A 26195-nucleotide genomic window follows, 5' to 3' on the forward strand; every position below is an offset into this window, starting at 1 on the left:
TTCAAGCCTCTGTACACCTCCTGACTTTTGTGAACCACTCCACCGAAAACTCTGGATCATGAATCGCCTTTTCAAAATTGTATACTCTATGTTAGTCACATCTTACTTTGCCTTGGGAACTATGAAACATTTCAGAGTTATTACGATTCGACAAAAAACTAAAAACATACCTGTTCAAATAAACCCTTGGGCACAGGGCAGTCAATCGGGTCGCTGCCTGGGTTTAGGAGTTGAAGTTTCTTGGCTTGATTAACTACGCCCAGATGGAGTTCATTCTGTCAGGTTAGTGCGATATAAATACTTCAAAATTCAAAAATTCAAAAATCAAATTCAAAATTCTAATGAATGGAGAAATTGTGCAAAATAGTGTGGCTTTATCTCCTTGCCCACTGTTTCTTTCCCAAAACTGACAACACGAATCTCCCTCATGTATACCCCTCCTAACCACCCTTGAAACAAATAAAACATTAATCAATCCTAAAATCAACGTTTAAAACTGCTGTACAAATCCCGACGTCGAGAATCGCTCCGAAGAAAATCAAAACAAAACACCATGTAACCACGGCTTGGCCATGAACGCGTCTCAGTGGCGCACATTAAATTCACTAGCAAAGTTAAATAAAACAGTGCCCAATCTCAATACATAAATGTGGTATGCTAAATCACCTTAATACAACCCATACACATTTTAAGTTAATTTAGAAAGTATTGTTTTAAAATATTTTCCCCCAAGAAATCCTAAATTACCTTGAAATACTCATCTTCCCCTAACTAGCAACCATACTGATTACCACATCCCAATAGAATGTACTCTTTTTTTGCCTATTTGTGCTGTTGCTCAAACTCAGCGAAACGCTCTAAAAAAACAAAAAAACGACTATCACCGTTAGGGAGAATTCTCCAGAATGGGTAATTTCCCTTACCTTTTGAGCCCCTCAGCAGCTTTGCTGGATTTCAAGGATTTTTTTTTTTCACCTGGTACGAGTGTGAGCCTTTTTTTTCCCACTCTTACATATGTTTTGTTGTGTGTTTAACATATTTGAGCCTCACCTCCTCCATAGGCATCATCTTTTTACTGTGTGTAACACAGCACCTTTAGTGCAGTGACACAGGCTTGTCTCTTTAGACTTTCCAAGTTAAACTCCATTTTCTGGTAATGAATACTGTCTCCCAGAACATGTAAAGTTGCCATTCACTTTGCTAGTCTTTTTAAATCTACAGACCCAGTACACCCTATCTTCCCATAGATTACTGGAAGTGTTAATAGTTATCCCTTTTTGTCTGATTCTCATGGAACACTATTTTGCTCCCCTTTCTCTACGATTTGGCTGGTGGCAGTGGTATGTACCATTTTTATTTTACCGCGGACTATGAAAATAGCCTCGGTACTGTTAGAGGCTATGTTGGTATCCTCGAACTGTAACCCGCTGGACCCCTTTTATTTGGTTCCGGTTGGGTTTTATTTGCCATTTCTTAGTAGAAAGGTCTTGCTCGTGTTTTACTCTGCGTGCCAAACCAGGTTTGGTTCCTTTGTTCGCGTCCTTTGGCGGGCTTCTGCACAGAAGCCCTCCTTAGGCGCCTGAGTGTCTGGGGTGGACAGGATGTGAGGGAGGGGTTTTAGGCCCTCTGCACAGGGTCTCCTTGGAGACCGAAGTCACACTCCTGTTTCAATGGCTAGGTGACTGTCCTGCCAGGACAAAAGCAGGTCTCTGCGACTTGGGAGGCAGAGTTGCCACTGGAATGAGAGAACCAAAGAGGAGCTGAAGGAAGAGGACTGCTGCAACTACTGGACATCCCGGTGAAGCCCTGCTGCAGGTCCGAATCTCCTGAAACTTCAACGACAGAGAAGATCTGCAAGGAATCTTCTTCCCTTGAGCTTGGTGGGACCAACCAGCTCGCCAAACACCAAACTCCGGCCTCCCTCTCCTGGTCGAATTTGCTGTGCATCGCTGCAGTGGACCGGATAGCCAGGAGGAACGGAACCTGTTTGGGTTTTAAGGAGCGCACCTTTTATTCGACGCTTTGCTCTGTTGCTGGCTTCTTCCCTGGGCATTGCAGGACCCTCCAGACTTCCTCCTTCTTGTCTCCACGACAGTCGCTTCAGGAACTATGAGCTTGCAGGAACTGTCAGGAACAACCGCCTCAGCTACTGCATTCTTCTTCATTTAAGGTACTGTGCAAATCTGGTCGTTCATTCCGTCCGACCGCGGTGAAAGTGTTTGAAATCTTTCGCCTATCCGAGGGCTTGTCCTTCTCTTCTTTTTTGAATAACTTTTCTACCAAACAACTTTGTTTTGAACTCTTGGCAAAGACATAACCACAAACTGCTCTGAACTGTGTGATCCTCTGCAAAGACTTGTGGAATTTGATAAAATGGAGATGCCTGGATTGTTATCATTAGAGAATCAGTACTCTTTGTTACAGAACCATTACCCATCAGTACCCATTGGTAGAGAACCATTATTTAGTATTATCCCTGTAGACATGATTGCATCCTGATTTAGCTATCCATTATACATTGCTGAAGTAGACACTATCCACATATTAGACTGCCATTTTGTATGCATTAGCCATTTGCAATAGAATGACACTTGCACTGTTGAAGTGCCATGTACACTTTAGAGACACAGTATATTTGTATCATGACATGTAGAGATGATGTTATGTATTATGCATCTATGTAGTGCTTAGGCTGAGAGAGAAACATATTGTTTGCACTAGAGAGAACGAATGAGGCCTGGAAATGACACACTGCCATATTTGAAATGACACGAAGAGCCATTTAGAATGACACATTGTTATGCTTTGTAGTTACACATTTAGAGATATGTTTAACACACATGTATGTATGTAGAGTGTGCACTTAGAATGAGTTTGTATTATGTAGTTAGCGCTTGCATTGTTAAGAAAGCTTAAACGCTAGGAAGCATTTAGCTGGCATTTGAATCCATTCTGAAGGAGGAGAGAGGCACTGGGCTCAGTGCGGAGATGTTATGGTACAGTGTGATAGAAAGAATGTAAACAGTTTCTTGTCAGACACAGATAACACAGACCTTTGTCCGAGTGGAGACAGCCTGGCTAATCAGCATTGCTGGTGTGCCGCGGAGACAGCAAAGGTGGGGGCAGCGCCATGGAGAGAGTGACATGGAAAGATGGGAGAAGTGCTTTTTGCATGAGGAGACACGGGCACTAAGAGAGTTTTGTGATTCAGACAGAGCCAACAAATGGAGTGAATGGAGAATAGATGGACCGCACACAGATGGCCCTGAAAGAGATATGATGTCCTATGTCAGATTGACACAGCACAAGTAGTGACCAGAACACGACAAGAACACCTAACACAGACTGGCAGGCACTGCCTGAATATAGAATGCTGAGACAGACAAAGACATTCTTAGCTTAGAGAATGTGAGTAACATGGGGGATGAGTGTGTCATGGGAAGAGTAGAACCAAGGGGGAGAGGGGAAAAGCTGGGGTTAGTTGCTGAGGAGAGTCTCTAGTTCTGGCTAGTTCTTGGAGAAAGGAGAGCGGCTACTTTCTTGTTGGTTGCTCTGGGAGGTGGTGATTGATGGAGTTCGATGAGGGAGAGGTGTCTTGCAGCAGAACCTGATGAGGCCTTGATGAGATTGATCTGGCAGAGAGAGAGAGCAAGGCAGAGCTTGGCAGTTCGGGTGACCAGATCTTGAGGCCTGCCACTGACTAGCTGATTGCAGAGTTGTACATAGAGAAGAGACTTGACAAAAACAGAGCTGGAGAGGAGAGAGAGATGTCAAATGGGAAGTATGGTCTAAACTGATTGATTAGAACAGACACTCACACAAATAGGGTGAAGGGTAAATCAGACAGGGATTGTTTAGAGAGAGTGTGAAGGATTGGTGTGGATTGATCCTGCATGAAGGAGAGACACTTTCATTAGACTGCATTAGAATCACAGGCTTGCATTACAGGCTTGTATTAGAGACATGAAAGGCTTATAGTTATTGCATGGTAGATTTGCACCAGAAGAAAGGTGCAAATTCGATATTGGCTAGAGTTTCATTGCCTGCATTATGCTTTGTTGTGCATCAATAAATGTATTCTATTGTTATAATTGAATTGATTCATGTGTTTTCTTTGTGTCTTATGTTATTTGTGTCCACAGTAGTAAGATATGAGTATGTTGGTATGTTGTTAGAAGTCATTTAGGAGTAACACAGTGCACATAGGGCCTGAGATCCCGAATGCAGGAAGGGGGGGGGAACGGGGTAGTGATCCACAACCCGTAGGAGATTGTCTAGAATTGTCTAAGACCGGTGCATGGTTGCTCAGGGGGGTGGGGGGCAAGACAATGGTAGGAATCTGATTTACAAACTAACAGACTCAGAATCATTAACATGGGCCCAGGCCTATTGACTTGAATCCTAGTTGTATTTGCCTTTACTAGATTGCCCTGCCTAAAACTTGTTGGTGCTGCTTGATTTTTGATAACCTTGTCTTTCTCCCCTTTTTAAATTACTGGAGTGCCATTTTGCTCACACTTCATTTTGAGTTTAACTTGTCCAGAATTGATTGGGTGGTATTGTGGTGTATTAAGATTGTGATTTTCTGCTGCTTTATATTAGTGAACTGTTTTATAACTGATGATGTAAATAAATGTATATTCTTTTACTCAGAAACCTTGAGTCAGTGTTTGTTTGAACCATAGTAATTACTGCCCTTTGTGTAATCTCTTGGAATGCTCACTTTACTCTTGAGATAAGTCTGGCTGCTCAGCCACCGCTACCAAATTTCTGTGTGGTACAGGCTTGTACCAAAGGTGAATTTGTACTTGCACTTGTAGTCTAAATTGAGTGTAGTGTTCCCAAAGGGTACTGCATATGATTCTGCCTAACAATCCCAAAAACCTATACCTTCACCAATCATCCTTTCAATACCCTGCCCACAGGCTCCCTGCCCCCAAAACTCCCTAAATTACACCCTTTATATCATTTTAGTGCACTTTACAATGCCAATTCTGGACTTAATTCACGAATCACATAATGGTCAACTTTCAAAAATGAAAAAGCTTGGCAACAGCAATGCATCATGGGAGATATGACTAACATTTTGGGTACATAGGCACACCGCACTGTGCCAAATTGAATAAAAACCACTGGACGGTTTTGCACCAAAACAAAAAATGATTTACTTCAAGTGTTTCATGCCCTACTTGTTTCTTATTTGATGCAAATCCATCCAGGGGTTTGGGCTGTGCACATGATCTAAAACTGGACACATTCCCTACGGGAAAATGAATGGAAAAGTGACAAACACACCCTTTTGTTGACCCTTTATATCTTTTGAACCGTGAAGTATGGATGTGCACAAAACCATCTAGTCTTGGAGGGCCGGGGCCCTAATATAGGAATGTCAAACGCTGTGCTGATCCATTAGTAACCATAACATCTTCACTTTTACTATGGATGACAGGTTTCACCATGAGGGCGGGGGAATCATATTTAAACTGAAAATGTTGCCATAAACTCTATTGGATGACTATGATCATAATGGGTAAATAAAACATGATATGGGAGAAGTCTTGGAATAGTATTCTATAACTGAAGTATTATAATTATTTTTTATGTATTTATTGCATTAAAATTGATCAAAATATTTTAGCATAAGAGCAAAAGGTAAAACAAAACAATCTTCATCATATACCTAAGGAAACAAAACATTTTAAGAAATAAAAAAAGTGAAGATACATATTCCGGGTGGAGTGAATGGCTTGAATGCCTGATTTGCTGCCAGTCTGAATAAATGCACTTGTGGATGATTGGCTGCCTGAACCTGGCTCAGCCTGAGTGAATGGGGATCAAATGTGTATATCTAGGGACCCCTCACTCACCAATTTGTTTGGAAGCCAAATCTTAAAACTGATGTTCAGAAGATGAAGTCGAAGCTGAAGCAAGAAGAAGCTGCTGCATTTTCTTCATGAAATCTGAAAGCGGACATGTTCTTCCAGGGACTGATCCAAGAGAGGACCTGGTTAGGAGACCTCTTCCCGAGCTATGAGGGACTATCGTGTACCTGCTACTCTTCATCAGAAGCACTCTGGAAGTCATTCTTGAGTGCCTGCCATTGAGAGACAGGGTCTTTGTGAGTCCAGAAGAAGAGTGCTTGGACATCTTGAGTTGAAGAAGTCCAGTTGTGTCGCCCAGGGTCTGGAAGAGTGTTCATGACCACTCAAAGCTAGATTGCTGTCTACCCGCCCAGAAGAGGGGGTAATCTGGCATAGTGCTGCTTGAAACCCAGAGCTACGAAAGTTCCACCAGATCAAAGAATCCTTCATGGGACATTCTTGACATGACATCCGACCACTTTTTTCCACTCAAAAAGATTCCAGTTCGCTGTGGGCAGAGGCGGAGTAACAACCATTCAACGGAGACCACAGCGAAGACCAGAACTGCTGCCTTTCAGAGGGCACTTGATTACTTCTTTTCTCTTGGCCTCGCCAGCCCAGTGACTAAAACACTGTCATTTCACCTGCCAAGGCACTAAAGGAACTGTGATGAGGGAGAGTGCCTTCCAGCCTCAGGAGTCGTCCAATGGTTCCGGAGTCATCTTGGATCGTGTTCTCCTGCGGCATCTCAGGTACATTCAGCTCGTAGAACCTGTAAAAAGAAAGCAGTGCATTTTTGAACATTGTTGGACTGGGATGTAAAAGACAAGATAAGGTACTCCTTAACATTTTCATTGCAGGTTGCCCGGGATGGGAGATCCTCACAGAGTGTCGTTATTTGAGTCTCACTAAAGTATACTGCATGGATTTGCAAGTGAACCTGCCTTTCTTCCGTAATCTATGAAAGTACACCTTATGTAGGCATTCACATGCCTTAATAAAACTGTCCCTATTAGGGAGAATTCTCTTGTAAGGCTAATTTCCCTTACCTATAGAGTCCCCCAGCAGCTTTGCTGGATTTGAAGGGTTTATTTTTTTCTCCTGCTAAGAGTGAGACTCTTTTTCCCCACTCTCAGGCATGTTGCTAGTGTGTGTTTTAGGCTATCTTGTGTGCTTCTGGTCTATGTCTCACCCTCATAGGAATCATCCTTTTACCATGCATGGTACACAGCACCCTCCGTGCCGTACCACAGGGGTGTCATAGCGACCCCCAAACATAGACTCCATACCCTGGGACTGACTACTGTCTCCCATGGCATGTAAAGTCCCCATTGACTTTACTAGTCAATTCTTATGAACTAAACCAGTACAACCCATCTTACTATGGAAGTACTGGGAAGGGTTAATAGTTTTTCCCTAACGTTCATTTTCGAGAGGGTACCGTACAGTCCCTCTCTCAAATGTTTCTGGCTGGTGGCAGTGGTTACTACCATAAAGATTCGACCGCAAATATTTCCCTATGGGATTTTCCCACTGTTCGAGGCTACCACATTTACTGACAGCCTCTAACATACCACCGGTTTATTTTGATATTAACTTTACTCTGGGAAGGTTTTTATTGCCAGAACTTTGATAATATTTCTTTCTCGTGTCTTTCTCTATAATCCTAACCCTTGTCGGGGATCCTTTGTTCGTCCTTTTGGCAGGCTTCTGCACAGAAGCCCTCCTCTCGGCGCCACTGAGTCTGGGGTAGACAGGATGTGTGGGAGGGGGAATAGGCACCCTGGACAGGGTTGCCTACGCAACCCAAGTCACACTCTGCCCTGGTAGGCTGGGGGGTTCTCCCGCCAGGAGAGCCACCCCACTGTGCGAGTGACAGCTAGGCTGTATGAATGGGGGTCTTGCTGCATAAAAGCAAGGTCCTGAGGACTGGAGGACAAGACGTCACCACTGGAACTAAGAAACCAAAGAGGAGAGAAGCTGAAGACATCTGCAACGACTGAACCACCGGTGAGGCCCTGCTGCAGATCCTCACCACTTTTCTCCAACGACTTGAGAAGATCTTCCTCAGAAAGAGTCTTCTTCCCTTGAGCTGGTGGGGCCAACCAGTTCGCCTATCGCCTTCCCAGACCTGCCTTGGTCGAATCACCAGTGCCAAGCACTAGGAGACCGGATAGCCAGGCACCCGTCCACCCGGACCGCGATTTAAAGGAGCATACCTTTTATTCGTTTGGCAGCACCGCGGTTGGTTTCATCCCTGGGCAGTGCAGTAACTCGAACCTTCCTCCACGACGAGAGCCTCTCCTCCTCTGCTTGATCTCCCAAACTGCAGGAACTGCCAGGAACTACCACCACCGCAGCAGCCTCTTCTACTTTAAAAGGTACATTGTTCCGCCAGGCCTCCCTTTTCGTTGGGTTTCGCTAAAGGTGTTTTAAATCCTTCACTTACCTACTGGGTTGGCCACCCCTCTCGTCTAACATTGTCTTTCACGCTCTGCAATCACCTTTTCGAATCGTTAAACAAAGACTTGACTGCAGCTACTAGAACATTTTGATCCTGGGCACATTGCCTTGTACCATTGACACTGGCACAGGCCTATTGACTCTGGCTAAATCTGTTACAACTGCCCTCTCTAGATTGATTCTCACCTAGAAATGTGTTGGTGCACCTAACTCTTACAACCACCTTTTCCTTCCCTCTTTTTAAATTTGTGAAGTGCCATTTTGCTCCATTTTCACCTCAGTATTGCATATGCTAAAGTACTGCCTTGCCTAACTTGTTCACAATCTACTTGGAAAGTGTTGCTGGTGTGTTAAAGAGTCTAAACCTGTATAACTTGTCCTTTCCCTCCCTTTTGAGAAATTTATAGAGTGCCATTTCTGCTTGGTTTTCACTGTGCCGTTTTGCTCAGTGTTCACTCTTGCTCCAACTTGTCTACAATTTAAATAGGGAGTTGTGTATTCTTTTCTTGACTGATTTAACTTGCTTTAATAATAGTGATTTGTGTGTGAACATCAGAGTGTGTGAAATAAATATATATATTCTTTTTGATACCAAGCTTTGGTCAGTGTTTCCTTGTGCCATAGTATTGTAGTCCTATTGTGTAAACCCTGAATACTGCTCATCTCCCTCTTGAGATACGTCTGACTGGTTAGCCACAGCTACCAACTAAATATTTGTGGTACAGACTTAGACCAAAGGGGATTTCCTTGCATATACCTGTAGTCTTAATATTCTTTAGTGCTCCCTAAGGGAACTGCACAGGATTCTGCCTAATAGTCCCCAGTTGGGGCATTACTGAATTTAAGCCTAGTGTAGTACCACAGAGTGTATATATTGTTGGCATTTTTTAATAGTATTGCCAAACAGTGTGTGGACATTCCTTTTTGGGGGCTTGGGGACTACACTGTATTTAAGAACCAGCCTGCATAACCTCCTGAGAGCTTAAGCTTAGCTGCTTGTTCAATGTTACCACATTTAGAGCCATGGCTCGGGTGCTCTCTGTCTCGGTCACAACCATATAGAAGCCAGAAGGTACAGATACCCCCTGCAGCCTTTACACTGTTTGTATTCACGATATATTAAATCCCTCTTGAGGACATTATTGTGTGGTCACTGTCAGCCCTTTCATAGCTGACCTGGTTATAGCAATTTATTTATTGACTAAATATGGTAACATGTTAACTGTATTGTCTTGAAGTTTCCACTCTGTAACACATGGATTTTCAAACCTGTGCAAACATTATAGCAACACACAAAATCAATATACAAGACAACTAGCATGAGCTCTCTATTATCCAATGTCAGGGACACAGACTAAAGCTGTTTCTAACCTGCACTGCTATATGCCTTCTTTCCTTGTCCGCAATCGGACATGCACCGTCCCCATCTCTAGGAACACTTGCAAGTGGATCTGAGAGTTTGGAGACATACCTCCTAGTGTAGAAACCATCATAGCATTCATCTAGCAATACAGTAAACAATTCTAGACAGCAAAGGAAGGCAGACAGGATTGATATCCATACAGCTGTGCAGAAATGAGCAGGGAGACTGTCAGAGTATCCCCATTCCAACTGTGGCCCCTCTGCAGAGAGGTTGGGTTCTTTATAGGGCTTTACACAAAGAGCCTGAGATAGAAAAGTCAGATACATTTACTCTGTTAACATAACAATGAATCTTCCAGAACATCCTCCGATGTTTGGACCATTATTATACCGCACCACTGATCTGGTGACTTGTGCCCACGTGGCTACTGCTCTGGTTCCCAGGTGGTAAAACAAGTCTTTATCTGGCAGTATCTATGCCCAGGGAAGAGACCAACATCATGCCTGCATGGCCTTAATGGCATCAATGTGCATGCAAACCAATCAGACTTTTGACTGTTTCACCTCGCCCAACATGGCTGCTGTCTCTGCACCATCCTCTCAATCATGGCTACGGTTTCCTCTGCGTGGGGCTCATGTAAGTCCAGGGACTCTCAGAAATATAACACTGTAATCTCAGGTTCTTCTCCTACACTTGCAAGGAACCTATACACAACTTGAGCAAGCAAGTCGGGACTCCTGATGTGCCTTGTACTGTGGGGCACTGCTCCTGCAGGAAGCACCACCCACTCAGGTCACCGTTTGTTCCCCTGGCACACATCATCAAAGTGTCTGCCCTTGTGGACATTCTCTTAAGCATATCACTGTCCTGCCAGTCTTAGCTCACTGCCATCCTATTGAAATGGCGTCCCTCAAGAGTGGCCTAACCAATGACCTGTAAACATTCACTTGTCAGGATATAGTGTTAAGATACCTTTATCTTCAATGATGAAATGAGTCGAGAAGGGAACAATAGGCCAGGGTAGGGTGGGTAGAATATTAAATATAAAATATGTTCCCTTAATGACCAACAAGCTGATAACCTCTCAGCCAAAGTGCATACGACTGCCAACGAATAGCAGCTTGCTAGCTCAGAGGGAAAGTACTCAAACCCTGACCCGCATTATCAGCTGCCCAGTACCCAATAATCCCCCATTCCTTACCTACCACTAGCAGCTCCTTCCACCACAGGGACAGCAGCTGAAGCAAGAAAGGTGATGCTCCTGTGACTATATGCTGCATCCAGCAAGGGAGGAATGGCATATAAAGCAGTGTGTCAAAAAGGATTGAGTTCTATCTCCACTGCCCAAGAGTCACGCCCAGCACTTCCTGTGAATGTCCCCTGCTCTCACCCATCTCCACTGCTCCAGAGTAACAGCTAGCACAGACTGGGAATCTCCCTTTCTCTGATCTATCTCCACTGCCCTGGAGGCATGACCAGCACAGCCTGGGAATCTCCCCTGCTCTCATCTATCTCCAATGCCCTGGAGACTTGGCCCACACTGCCTGGGAAACTCCCCTGCTCTCATCTATCTCCACTGCCCCAGAGTAACAGCTAGCACTGCCTGGGAATCTCCCCTGCTCTCATCTATCTCCACTGCCCCTGAGTCATGGCCAGCACTGCCTGGAATCTTCCCTGTTCGCATCTATCTCCACTGCCCCAGAGACATGCCCACACTGCCTGGGAATCTCCCCTGCTCTCATCTATCTTTACTGCCCTCGAGTCACTGCCCAGGAATCTCCCCTGCTCTCACCTATCTCCACTGCCCCAGAGTCATGCCCAGCACTGCCTGGGAATCTCCCCTACTCTTGTCCGTTTCCACTGCCCCAGAGTAACGGCTAGAACTTCCCAGGAATCTCCCCTGCTCTCACCTATCTCCAATGCCCCAGAGTCATATTGAGCACTGCCTGAGAATATCCCCTGCTCTCATCTATCTCCACTGCCCCAGAGTAACAGCTAGTACTGACTGGGAATCTCCCTTGCTCTGATCTAGCTCCACTGCCCTGGAGGCATTACCAGCACTGCCTGGGAATCTCCCCTGCTCTCATCTATCTCCACTGCCCTGGAGACATGGCCAGCACTGCCTGGGAATCTCCCCTGCTCTCATCTATCTCCACTGCCCAAGAGTCACGGCAAGCACTGTCTGGGAATCTCCCCTGCTCTCATCCATCTCCACTGCCCTAGAGTAACGGCCAGCACTGCCTGGGAATCTCCCCTGCTCTCATGTATCTCCACTGCCCTGGAGACATGGTCAGCACTGCCTGGGAATCTCCCCTGCTCTCATCTATCTCCACTGCCCTGGAGATATGGCGAGCACTGCCTGGGAATCTCCCTTGCTCTCATCTATCTCCACTGCCTTAGAGGGATGGCCAGCACCGCCTGGTAATCTCCCCTGCTCTGATCTAGCTTCACTGCCCCAGAGAAGCGGCAAGCACTTCCTGGGAATCTCCCCTGCTCTCACCCATCTCCACTGCCCCAGAGTAACATCAGCACAGCCTGGGACTCTCCCCTGCTCTCATCTATTTCCACTGCCCCAGAGTCACGGCAAGCATTGCCTGGGAATCTCCCCTGCTCTCATCTATCTCCACTGCCCCAGAGTAATGGCTAGCACTGCCTGGCAATCTCCCATGCTCTCATGTATCTCCACTGCCCTGGAGACATGGCCAGCACTGCCCGGGAATCTCCCCTGCTCTTATCTATCTCCACTGCCCCAGAGTCACAGCCAGCATGGCAAGGAAATATCCCCTGCTCTCATCATCTCCACTGCCCCAGAGTCACAGATCACTGCCCAGGAATATCCCCTGCTCTCATCTATCTCCACTGCCCCTGAGTCATGGCCAGCATTGCCCGGTATCTCCCCTGTTCTCATCTATCTCCACTGCCCCAGAGACATGCCCAGCACTGCCTGGGAATCTCCCCTGCTCTCTTCTATCTTTATTGCCCTGGAGTCACTGCCCAGGAATCTCCCCTGCTCTCACCTATCTCCACTGCCCCACAGTCATGCACAGCACTGCCTGGGAATCTCCCCTGCTCTCATCTATCTTCACTGCCTCAGAGTCAGGGCAAGCACTGCCTGGGAATCTCCGCTGCTCTCATCTATGTCCACTGCCCCAGAGTAACAGCTAGTACTGACTGGGAATCTCCCTTGCTCTGATCTATCTCCACTGCCCTGGAGGCATGACCAGCACTGCCTGGAATCTGTCCTGCTCTCATGTATCTCCACTGCCCTGGAGACATGGCCAGCACTGCCTGGGAATCTCCCCTGCTCTCATATATCTCCACTGCCCAAGAGTCACGACAAGCACTGTCTGGGAATCTCCCCTGCTCTCAACCATCTCCACTGCCCTAGAGTAACAGCCAGCACTGCCTGGGAATCTCCCCTGCTCTCATGTATCTCCACTGCCCTGGAGACATGGCCAGCACTGCCTGGGAATCTCCCCTGCTCTCATCTATCGCCACTGCCCTGGAGATATGGCGAGCACTGCCTGGGAATCTCCATTGTTCTCATCTATCTCCACTGCCGAGAGTAACAGCAAGCACTGCCCGGGAATCTCCCCTGCTCTCATCCATCTCCACTGCCCTAGAGTAACAGCCAGCACTGCCTGGGAATCTCCCCTGCTCTCATGTATCTCCACTGCCCTGGAGACATGGTCAGCACTGCCTGGGAATCTCCCCTGCTCTCATCTATCTCCACTGCCCTGGAGATATGGCGAGCACTGCCTGGGAATCTCCCTTGCTCTCATCTATCTCCACTGCCTTAGAGGCATGGCCAGCACCGCCTGGTAATCTCCCCTGCTCTGATCTAGCTTCACTGCCCCAGAGAAGCGGCAAGCACTTCCTGGGAACCTCCCCTGCACTCACCCATCTCCACTGCCCCAGAGTAACATCAGCACAGCCTGGGATTCTCCATTGCTCTCATCTATGTCCACTGCCCCAGAGTCACGGCAAGCATTGCCTGGGAATCTCCCCTGCTCTCATCTATCTCCACTGCCCCAGAGTAATGGCTAGCACTGCCTGGCAATCTCCCCTGCTCTCATGTATCTCCACTGCCCTGGAGACATGGCCAGCACTGCCCGGGAATCTCCCCAGCTCTCATCTATCTCCACTGCCCCAGAGTCACAGCCAGCATGGCAAGGAAATATCCCCTGCTCTCATCATCGCCGCTGCCCCAGAGTCACAGATCACTGCCCAGGAATATCCCCTGCTCTCATCTATCTCCACTGCCCCTGGGTCATGGCCAGCATTGCCCGGTATCTCCCCTGTTCTCATCTATCTCCACTGCCCCAGAGACATGCCCAGCACTGCCTGGGAATCTCCCCTGCTCTCATGTATCTTTATTGCCCTGGAGTCACTGCCCAGGAATCTCCCCTGCTCTCACCTATATCCACTGCCCCACAGTCATGCACAGCACTGCCTGGGAATCTCCCCTGCTCTCATCTATCTCCACTGCCCCTGAGTCACAGCCAGCATGGCAAGGAAATATCCCCTGCTCTCATCATCTCCACTGCCCCAGAGTCACAGATCACTGCCCAGGAATATCCCCTGCTCTCATCTATCTCCACTGCCCCTGAGTCATGGCCAGCATTGCCTGGGAATCTCCCCTGCTCTCATCTATCTTTATTGCCCTGGAGTCACTGCCCAGGAATCTCCCCTGCTCTCACCTATATCCACTGCCCCACAGTCATGCACAGCACTGCCTGGGAATCTCCCCTGCTCTCATCCATCTCCACTGCCCTAGAGTAACAGCCAGCACTGCCTGGGAATCTCCCCTGCTCTCATGTATCTCCACTGCCCTGGAGACATGGTCAGCACTGCCTGGGAATCTCCCCTGCTCTCATCTATCTCCACTGCCCTGGAGATATGGCGAGCACTGCCTGGGAATCTCCCTTGCTCTCATCTATCTCCACTGCCTTAGAGGCATGGCCAGCACCGCCTGGTAATCTCCCCTGCTCTGATCTAGCTTCACTGCCCCAGAGAAACGGCAAGCACTTCCTGGGAATCTCCTCTGCTCTCACCCATCTCCACTGCCCCAGAGTAACATCAGCACAGCCTGGGACTCTCCATTGCTCTCATCTATGTCCACTGCCCCAGAGTCACGGCAAGCATTGCCTGGGAATCTCCCCTGCTCTCATCTATATCCACTGCCCCAGAGTAATGGCTAGCACTGCCTGGAATGTCCCCTGCTCTCATGTATCTCCACTGCCCCCGAGTCATGGCCAGCACTGCCCGGGATTCTCCCCTGCTCTCATCTATCCCCACTGCCTCAGAGTAAGAGATAGCACTGACTGGGAATCTCCCTTGCTCTGATCTATCTCCATTGCCCTGGAGACATGGCCAGCACTTACTGGGAATCTCCCCTTGTCTCATCTATCTCCACTGCCCTGGAGATATGGCGAGCACTGCCTGGGAATCTCCCTTGTTCTCATCTATCTCCACTGCCCCTCAGTCATGGCAAGCACTGCCCCGGATCTGCCCTGCTCTCGTATATCTCCACTGCCCCAGAGTCAAGAACAGCACTTCCCACAAATCTCCCTTGCTCTCATCTATCTCCACTGTCCAAGACTCACGCCCAGCACCGCCTGGGAATTTCCCTTGCTCTCACCCATCTTCACTGCCCCAGAGTAATGGCTAGCACTGCCTGGGCATCTCCCCTGCTCTCATCTATCTCCACTGCCCCAGAGTCACGGCAAGCACTGCCTGTGAATCTCCCCTGCTCTCATCTATCTCCACTGCCCTGGAGATATGGCGAGCACTGCCTGGGAATCTCCCTTGTTCTCATCTATCTCCACTGCCCCAGAGTAACGGCTAGCACTGCCTGGGAATCTCCCCTGCTCTCATGTATCTCCAATGCCCCAGAGTAACGGATAGCACTGCCTGGGAATCTCCCCAGCTCTCATCTATCTCCACTGCCCAGAGTCACACATCACTGCCCAGGAACATTGCCTGCTCTCATTTATCTCCACTGCCCCTCAGTCATGGCAAGCACTGCCCCAAATCTGTCCTGCTTTCATCTATCTCCACTGTCCCAGAGTCAAGAACAGCACTGCCCACAAATCTCCCTTGCTCTCATCTATCTCCACTGCACTGGAGATATGGCGAGCACTGCCTGGGAATCTCCCCTGTTCTCATCTATCTTCACTGCCCAAGAGTCACGCCCAGCACCGCCTGGGAATCTCCCTTGCTCTCATCTATCTCCACTGCCCCGAATCATGACCCACACTGCCTGGGAATCTCCCCTGCTCCCATCTATCTCCACTGCCCTGGAGACATGGCAAGCACTGGCTGAGAATCTCTGCTGCTCTTACCCATCTCCACTGCCCCAGAGTCACGTCAAGCACTTCCTGTGAATGTCCCCTGCTCTCACCCATCTCCACTGCCCCAGAGTCACGTCAAGCACAGCCTGGGAATCTCCCCTGCTCTCATCTATCTCCACTGTCCCAGAGTCATGGCAAGCAGTGCCTGGGAATCTCCCCTGCTCTCATCTATGTCCACTGCCCCAGAGTAATGGCTAGCACTGCCTGGGAATGTCCCCTGCTCTCATGCATCTCCACTGCCCTGGAGACATGGCCAGCACTGCCCGGGAATCGACCCAGCTCTCATCTTTCTCCACTGCCCCAGAGTCACAGCTAGCATGGCAAGGAAATCTCCCCTGCTCTCATCTATCTCCACTGCCCTGGAGATATGGCGAGCACTGCCTGGGAATCTCCCTTGCTCTCATCTATCTCCACTGCCTTAGAGGCATGGCCAGCACCGCCTGGTAATCTCCCCTGCTCTGATCTAGCTTCACTGCCCCAGAGAAACGGCAAGCACTTCCTGGGAATCTCCTCTGCTCTCACCCATCTCCACTGCCCAGAGTAACATCAGCACAGCCTGGGACTCTCCATTGCTCTCATCTATGTCCACTGCCCCAGAGTCACGGCAAGCACTTCCTCAGAATCTCCCCTGCTCTCACCCATCTCCACTGCCCCAGAGTAACATCAGCACAGCCTGGGACTCTCCCCTGCTCTCATCTATGTCCACTGCCCCAGAGTCACGGCAAGCATTGCCTGGGAATCTTCCCTGTTCGCATCTATCTCCACTGCCCCAGAGACATGCCCACACTGCCTGGGAATCTCCCCTGCTCTCATCTATCTTTACTGCCCTTGAGTCACTGCCCAGGAATCTCCCCTGCTCTCACCTATCTCCACTGCCCCAGAGTCATGCCCAGCACTGCCTGGGAATCTCCCCTACTCTTGTCCATTTCCACTGCCCCAGAGTAACGGCTAGAACTTCCCAGGAATCTCCCCTGCTCTCACCTATCTCCGATGCCCCAGAGTCATATTGAGCACTGCCTGAGAATATCCCCTGCTCTCATCTATCTCCACTGCCCCAGAGTAACAGCTAGTACTGACTGGGAATCTCCCTTGCTCTGATCTATCTCCACTGCCCTGGAGGCATTACCAGCACTGCCTGGGAATCTCCCCTGCTCTCATCTATCTCCACTGCCCAAGAGTCACGGCAAGCACTGTCTGGGAATCTCCCCTGCTCTCATCCATCTCCACTGCCCTAGAGTAACGGCCAGCACTGCCTGGGAATCTCCCCTGCTCTCATGTATCTCCACTGCCCTGGAGACATGGTCAGCACTGCCTGGGAATCTCCCCTGCTCTCATCTATCTCCACTGCCCTGGAGATATGGCGAGCACTGACTGGGAATCTCCCTTGCTCTCATCTATCTCCACTGCCTTAGAGGGATGGCCAGCACCGCCTGGTAATCTCCCCTGCTCTGATCTAGCTTCACTGCCCCAGAGAAGCGGCAAGCACTTCCTGGGAATCTCCCCTGCTCTCACCCATCTCCACTGCCCCAGAGTAACATCAGCAGAGCCTGGGACTCTCCCCTGCTCTCATCTATTTCCACTGCCCCAGAGTCACGGCAAGCATTGCCTGGGAATCTCCCCTGCTCTCATGTATCTCCACTGCCCTGGAGACATGGCCAGCACTGCCCGGGAATCTCCCCTGCTCTCATCTATCTCCACTGCCCCAGAGTCACAGCCAGCATGGCAAGGAAATATCCCCTGCTCTCATCATCTCCACTGCCCCAGAGTCACAGATTACTGCCCAGGAATATCCCCTGCTCTCATCCATCTCCACTGCCCCTGAGTCATGGCCAGCATTGCCCGGTATCTCCCCTGTTCTCATCTATCTCCACTGCCCCAGAGACATGCCCAGCACTGCCTGTGAATCTCCCCTGCTCTCTTCTATCTTTATTGCCCTGGAGTCACTGCCCAGGAATCTCCCCTGCTCTCATGTATCTCCACTGCCCTGGAGGCATGACCAGCACTGCCTGGAATCTGTCCTGCTCTCATGTATCTCCACTGCCCTGGAGACATGGCCAGCACTGCCTGGGAATCTCCCCTGCTCTCATATATCTCCACTGCCCAAGAGTCACGACAAGCACTGTCTGGGAATCTCCCCTGCTCTCAACCATCTCCACTGCCCTAGAGTAACAGCCAGCACTGCCTGGGAATCTCCCCTGCTCTCATGTATCTCCACTGCCCTGGAGACATGGCCAGCACTGCCTGGGAATCTCCCCTGCTCTCATCTATCTCCACTGCCCTGGAGATATGGCGAGCACTGCCTGGGAATCTCCATTGTTCTCATCTATCTCCACTGCCGAGAGTAACGGCAAGCACTGCCCGGGAATCTCCCCTGCTCTCATCCATCTCCACTGCCCTAGAGTAACAGCCAGCACTGCCTGGGAATCTCCCCTGCTCTCATGTATCTCCACTGCCCTGGAGACATGGTCAGCACTGCCTGGGAATCTCCCCTGCTCTCATCTATCTCCACTGCCCTGGAGATATGGCGAGCACTGCCTGGGAATCTCCCTTGCTCTCATCTATCTCCACTGCCTTAGAGGCATGGCCAGCACTGCCTGGTAATCTCCCCTGCTCTGATCTAGCTTCACTGCCCCAGAGAAGCGGCAAGCACTTCCTGGGAATCTCCCCTGCTCTCACCCATCTCCACTGCCCCAGAGTAACATCAGCGCAGCCTGGGACTCTCCATTGCTCTCATCTATGTCCACTGCCCCAGAGTCACGGCAAGCACTTCCTCAGAATCTCCCCTGCTCTCACCCATCTCCACTGCCCCAGAGTAACATCAGCACAGCCTGGGACTCTCCCCTGCTCTCATCTATGTCCACTGCCCCAGAGTCACGGCAAGCACTTCCTCGGAATCTCCCCTGCTCTCACCCATCTCCACTGCCCCAGAGTAACATCAGCACAGCCTGGGACTCTCCCCTGCTCTCATCTATGTCCACTGCCCCAGAGTCACGGCAAGCATTGCCTGGCAATCTCCCCTGCTCGCATGTATATCCACTGCCCTGGAGACATGGCCAGCACTGCCCGGGAATCTCCCCAGCTCTCATCTATCTCCACTGCCCCAGAGTCACAGCCAGCATGGCAAGGAAATATCCCCTGCTCTCATCATCTCCGCTGCCCCAGAGTCACAGATCACTGCCCAGGAATATCCCCTGCTCTCATCTATCTCCACTGCCCCTGAGTCATGGCCAGCATTGCCCGGTATCTCCCCTGTTCTCATCTATCTCCACTGCCCCAGAGACATGCCCAGCACTGCCTGGGAATCTCCCCTGCTCTCATCTATCTTTATTGCCCTGGAGTCACTGACCAGGAATCTCCCCTGCTCTCACCTATATCCACTACCCCACAGTCATGCACAGCACTGCCTGGGAATCTCCCCTGCTCTCATCTATCTCCACTGCCCCAGAGTCACAGCCAGCATGGCAAGGAAATATCCCCTGCTCTCATCATCTCCACTGCCCCAGAGTCACATATCACTGCCCAGGAATATCCCCTGCTCTCATCTATCTCCACTGCCCCTGAGTCATGGCCAGCATTGCCTGGGAATCTCCCCTGCTCTCATCTATCTTTATTGCCCTGGAGTCACTGCCCAGGAATCTCCCCTGCTCTCACCTATATCCACTGCCCCACAGCCATGCACAGCACTGCCTGGGAATCTCCCCTGCTCTCATCCATCTCCACTGCCCTAGAGTAACAGCCAGCACTGCCTGGGAATCTCCCCTGCTCTGATGTATCTCCACTGCCCTGGAGACATGGTCAGCACTGCCTGGGAATCTCCCCTGCTCTCATCTATCTCCACTGCCCTGGAGATATGGCGAGCACTGCCTGGGAATCTCCCCTGCTCTCATCTATCTCCACTGCCTTAGAGGCATGGCCAGCACCGCCTGGTAATCTCCCCTGCTCTGATCTAGCTTCACTGCCCCAGAGAAACGGCAAGCACTTCCTGGGAATCTCCTCTGCTCTCACCCATCTCCACTGCCCCAGAGTAACATCAGCACAGCCTGGGACTCTCCATTGCTCTCATCTATGTCCACTGCCCCAGAGTCACGGCAAGCATTGCCTGGGAATCTCCCCTGCTCTCATCTATATCCACTGCCCCAGAGTAATGGCTAGCACTGCCTGGAATGTCCCCTGCTCTCATGTATCTCCACTGCCCCCGAGTCATGGCCAGCACTGCCCGGGATTCTCCCCTGCTCTCATCTATCCCCACTGCCTCAGAGTAAGAGATAGCACTGACTGGGAATCTCCCTTGCTCTGATCTATCTCCATTGCCCTGGAGACATGGCCAGCACTTACTGGGAATCTCCCCTTGTCTCATCTATCTCCACTGCCCTGGAGATATGGCGAGCACTGCCTGGGAATCTCCCTTGTTCTCATCTATCTCCACTGCCCCTCAGTCATGGCAAGCACTGCCCCGAATCTGCCCTGCTCTCATATATCTCCACTGCCCCAGAGTCAAGAACAGCACTTCCCACAAATCTCCCTTGCTCTCATCTATCTCCACTGCCCAAGACTCACGCCCAGCACCGCCTGGGAATTTCCCTTGCTCTCACCCATCTTCACTGCCCCAGAGTAATGGCTAGCACTGCCTGGGCATCTCCCCTGCTCTCATCTATCTCCACTGCCCCAGAGTCACGGCAAGCACTGCCTGTGAATCTCCCCTGCTCTCATCTATCTCCACTGCCCTGGAGATATGGCGAGCACTGCCTGGGAATCTCCCTTGTTCTCATCTATCTCCACTGCCCCAGAGTAACGGCTAGCACTGCCTGGGAATCTCCCCTGCTCTCATGTATCTCCAATGCCCCAGAGTAACGGCTAGCACTGCCTGGGAATCTCCCTTGCTCTCATCTATCTCCACTGCCCTGGAGATATGGCGAGCACTGCCTGGGAATCTCCCCTGTTCTCATCTATCTCCACTGCCCCGAATCATGACCCACACTGCCTGAGAATCTCCCCTGCTCCCATCTATCTCTACTGCCCTGGAGACATGGAAAGCACTGGCTGAGAATCTCTGCTGCTCTTACCCATCTCCACTGCCCCAGAGTCACGTCAAGCACTTCCTGTGAATGTCCCCTGCTCTCACCCATCTCCACTGCCCCAGAGTCACGTCAAGCACAGCCTGGGAATCTCCCCTGCTCTCATCTATCTCCACTGTCCCAGAGTCATGGCAAGCATTGCCTGGGAATCTCCCCTGCTCTCATCTATGTCCACTGCCCCAGAGTAATGGCTAGCACTGCCTGGGAATGTCCCCTGCTCTCATGCATCTCCACTGCCCTGGAGACATGGCCAGCACTCCCCGGGAATCGACCCAGCTCTCATCTTTCTCCACTGCCCCAGAGTCACAGCTAGCATGGCAAGGAAATCTCCCCTGCTCTCATCTATCTCCACTGCCCTGGAGATATGGCGAGCACTGCCTGGGAATCTCCCTTGCTCTCATCTATCTCCACTGCCTTAGAGGCATGGCCAGCACCGCCTGGTAATCTCCCCTGCTCTGATCTAGCTTCACTGCCCCAGAGTCACGGCAAGCACTTCCTGGGAATCTCCTCTGCTCTCACCCATCTCCACTGCCCCAGAGTAACATCAGCACAGCCTGGGACTCTCCCCTGCTCTCATCTATGTCCACTGCCCCAGAGTCACGGCAAGCATTGCCTGGGAATCTTCCCTGTTCGCATCTATCTCCACTGCCCCAGAGACCTGCCCACACTGCCTGGGAATCTCCCCTGCTCTCATCTATCTTTACTGCCCTCGAGTCACTGCCCAGGAATCTCCCCTGCTCTCACCTATCTCCACTGCCCCAGAGTCATGCCCAGCACTGCCTGGGAATCTCCCCTACTCTTGTCCATTTCCACTGCCCCAGAGTAACGGCTAGAACTTCCCAGGAATCTCCCCTGCTCTCACCTATCTCCAATGCCCCAGAGTCATATTGAGCACTGCCTGAGAATATCCCCTGCTCTCATCTATCTCCACTGCCCCAGAGTAACAGCTAGTACTGACTGGGAATCTCCCTTGCTCTGATCTATCTCCACTGCCCTGGAGGCATTACCAGCACTACCTGGGAATCTCCCCTGCTCTCATCTATCTCCACTGCCCTGGAGACATGGCCAGCACTGCCTGGGAATCTCCCCTGCTCTCATCTATCTCCACTGCCCAAGAGTCACGGCAAGCACTGTCTGGGAATCTCCCCTGCTCTCATCCATCTCCACTGCCCTAGAGTAACGGCCAGCACTGCCTGGGAATCTCCCCTGCTCTCATGTATCTCCACTGCCCTGGAGACATGGTCAGCACTGCCTGGGAATCTCCCCTGCTCTCATCTATCTCCACTGCCCTGGAGATATGGCGAGCACTGCCTGGGAATCTCCCTTGCTCTCATCTATCTCCACTGCCTTAGAGGGATGGCCAGCACCGCCTGGTAATCTCCCCTGCTCTGATCTAGCTTCACTGCCCCAGAGAAGCGGCAAGCACTTCCTGGGAATCTCCCCTGCTCTCACCCATCTCCACTGCCCCAGAGTAACATCAGCACAGCCTGGGACTCTCCCCTGCTCTCATCTATTTCCACTGCCCCAGAGTCACGGCAAGCATTGCCTGGGAATCTCCCCTGCTCTCATCTATCTCCACTGCCCCAGAGTAATGGCTAGCACTGCCTGGCAATCTCCCATGCTCTCATGTATCTCCACTGCCCTGGAGACATGGCCAGCACTGCCCGGGAATCTCCCCTGCTCTCATCTATCTCCACTGCCCCAGAGTCACAGCCAGCATGGCAAGGAAATATCCCCTGCTCTCATCATCTCCACTGCCCCAGAGTCACAGATCACTGCCCAGGAATATCCCCTGCTCTCATCTATCTCCACTGCCCCTGAGTCATGGCCAGCATTGCCCGGTATCTCCCCTGTTCTCATCTATCTCCACTGCCCCAGAGACATGCCCAGCACTGCCTGGGAATCTCCCCTGCTCTCATCTATCTTTATTGCCCTGGAGTCACTGCCCAGGAATCTCCCCTGCTCTCACCTATATCCACTGCCCCACAGTCATGTACAGCACTGCCTGGGAATCTCCCCTGCTCTCATCTATCTTCACTGCCTCAGAGTCAGGGCAAGCACTGCCTGGGAATCTCCGCTGCTCTCATCTATGTCCACTGCCCCAGAGTCACCGCAAGCATTGCCTGGGAATCTCCCCTGCTCTCATCTATATCCACTGCCCCAGAGTAATGGCTAGCACTGCCTGGAATGTCCCCTGCTCTCATGTATCTCCACTGCCCCCGAGTCATGGCCAGCACTGCCCGGGATTCTCCCCTGCTCTCATCTATCCCCACTGCCTCAGACTAAGAGATAGCACTGACTGGGAATCTCCCTTGCTCTGATCTATCTCCACTGCCCTGGAGACATGGCCAGCACTGACTGGGAATCCCCCCTTGTCTCATCTATCTCCACTGCCCTGGAGATATGGCGAGCACTGCCTGGGAATCTCCCTTGTTCTCATCTATCTCCACTGCCCCAGAGTAATGGCTAGCACTGCCTGGGCATCTCCCCTGCCCCAGAGTAACGACTAGCACAGCCTGGGAATCTCCCCAGCTCCCATCTATCTCCACTGCCCCAGAGTCACACATCACTGCCCAGGAACATCCCCTGCTCTCATTTATCTCCACTGCCCCTCAGTCATGGCAAGCACTGCCCCGAATCTGCCCTGCTCTCATCTATCTCCACTGCCCCAGAGTCAAGAACAGCACTGCCCACAAATCTCCCTTGCTCTCATCTATCTCCACTGCCCAAGACTCACGCCCAGCACCGCCTGGGAATCTCCCTTGCTCTCACCCATCTTCACTGCCCCAGAGTAATGGCTAGCACTGCCTGGGCATCTCCCCTGCTCTCATCTATCTCCACTGCCCCAGAGTCACGGCAAGCACTGCCTGGGAATCTCCCCTGCTCTCATTTATCTCCACTGCCCTGGAGATATGGCGAGCACTGCCTGGGAATCTCCCCTGCTCTCATCTATCTCCACTGCCCCAGAGTCACAGCCAGCATGGCAAGGAAATATCCCCTGCTCTCATCATCTCCACTGCCCCAGAGTCACAGATTACTGCCCAGGAATATCCCCTGCTCTCATCCATCTCCACTGCCCCTGAGTCATGGCCAGCATTGCCCGGTATCTCCCCTGTTCTCATCTATCTCCACTGCCCCAGAGACATGCCCAGCACTGCCTGTGAATCTCCCCTGCTCTCTTCTATCTTTATTGCCCTGGAGTCACTGCCCAGGAATCTCCCTTGCTCTCACCTATCTCCACTGCCCCACAGTCATGCACAGCACTGCCTGGGAATCTCCCCTGCTCTCATCTATCTTCACTGCCTCAGAGTCAGGGCAAGCACTGCCTGGGAATCTCCGCTGCTCTCATCTATGTCCACTGCCCCAGAGTAACAGCTAGTACTGACTGGGAATCTCCCTTGCTCTGATCTATCTCCACTGCCCTGGAGGCATGACCAGCACTGCCTGGAATCTGTCCTGCTCTCATGTATCTCCACTGCCCTGGAGACATGGCCAGCACTGCCTGGGAATCTCCCCTGCTCTCATATATCTCCACTGCCCAAGAGTCACGACAAGCACTGTCTGGGAATCTCCCCTGCTCTCAACCATCTCCACTGCCCTAGAGTAACAGCCAGCACTGCCTGGGAATCTCCCCTGCTCTCATGTATCTCCACTGCCCTGGAGACATGGCCAGCACTGCCTGGGAATCTCCCCTGCTCTCATCTATCTCCACTGCCCTGGAGATATGGCGAGCACTGCCTGGGAATCTCCATTGTTCTCATCTATCTCCACTGCCGAGAGTAACGGCAAGCACTGCCCGGGAATCTCCCCTGCTCTCATCCATCTCCACTGCCCTGGAGACATGGTCAGCACTGCCTGGGAATCTCCCCTGCTCTCATCTATCTCCACTGCCCTGGAGATATGGCGAGCACTGCCTGGGAATCTCCCTTGCTCTCATCTATCTCCACTGCCTTAGAGGCATGGCCAGCACTGCCTGGTAATCTCCCCTGCTCTGATCTAGCTTCACTGCCCCAGAGAAGCGGCAAGCACTTCCTCAGAATCTCCCCTGCTCTCACCCATCTCCACTGCCCCAGAGTAACATCAGCACAGCCTGGGACTCTCCCCTGCTCTCATCTATGTCCACTGCCCCAGAGTCACGGCAAGCACTTCCTCGGAATCTCCCCTGCTCTCACCCATCTCCACTGCCCCAGAGTAACATCAGCACAGCCTGGGACTCTCCCCTGCTCTCATCTATGTCCACTGCCCCAGAGTCACGGCAAGCATTGCCTGGCAATCTCCCCTGCTCGCATGTATCTCCACTGCCCTGGAGACATGGCCAGCACTGCCCGGGAATCTCCCCAGCTCTCATCTATCTCCACTGCCCCAGAGTCACAGCCAGCATGGCAAGGAAATATCCCCTGCTCTCATCATCTCCGCTGCCCCAGAGTCACAGATCACTGCCCAGGAATATCCCCTGCTCTCATCTATCTCCACTGCCCCTGAGTCATGGCCAGCATTGCCCGGTATCTCCCCTGTTCTCATCTATCTCCACTGCCCCAGAGACATGCCCAGCACTGCCTGGGAATCTCCCCTGCTCTCATCTATCTTTATTGCCCTGGAGTCACTGACCAGGAATCTCCCCTGCTCTCACCTATATCCACTACCCCACAGTCATGCACAGCACTGCCTGGGAATCTCCCCTGCTCTCATCTATCTCCACTGCCCCAGAGTCACAGCCAGCATGGCAAGGAAATATCCCCTGCTCTCATCATCTCCACTGCCCCAGAGTCACAGATCACTGCCCAGGAATATCCCCTGCTCTCATCTATCTCCACTGCCCCTGAGTCATGGCCAGCATTGCCTGGGAATCTCCCCTGCTCTCATCTATCTTTATTGCCCTGGAGTCACTGCCCAGGAATCTCCCCTGCTCTCACCTATATCCACTGCCCCACAGTCATGCACAGCACTGCCTGGGAATCTCCCCTGCTCTCATCCATCTCCACTGCCCTAGAGTAACAGCCAGCACTGCCTGGGAATCTCCCCTGCTCTCATGTATCTCCACTGCCCTGGAGACATGGTCAGCACTGCCTGGGAATCTCCC

At 51.2% G+C, this 26195-nt stretch overlaps 1 protein-coding gene across 2 annotated transcripts in view; it reads right to left on the bottom strand.

The window, feature by feature from the left end:
- Window positions 1-26195, bottom strand: part of LOC138582156 (zinc finger protein 268-like) — a 373736-nt gene that overhangs the window by 20500 nt on the left and 327041 nt on the right. The window contains exon 3 of one of the 2 annotated variants that reach the window (XM_069653187.1): window positions 5592-6633. The exons of the other annotated variant lie outside the window; for it this stretch is intronic. Within the exon in view, the coding sequence (XP_069509288.1) occupies window positions 6486-6633 (148 nt within the window). The 3' untranslated portion in view covers window positions 5592-6485. Of the gene's footprint in view, window positions 1-5591; window positions 6634-26195 lie in introns of those variants that run through there. 2 annotated transcript variants of the gene reach the window in all.

Source organism: Ambystoma mexicanum, chromosome 3q (assembly GCF_040938575.1).
Source record: "Ambystoma mexicanum isolate Mex_15411 chromosome 3q, UKY_AmexF1_1, whole genome shotgun sequence".
Classification (NCBI taxonomy): domain Eukaryota; kingdom Metazoa; phylum Chordata; class Amphibia; order Caudata; family Ambystomatidae; genus Ambystoma; species Ambystoma mexicanum.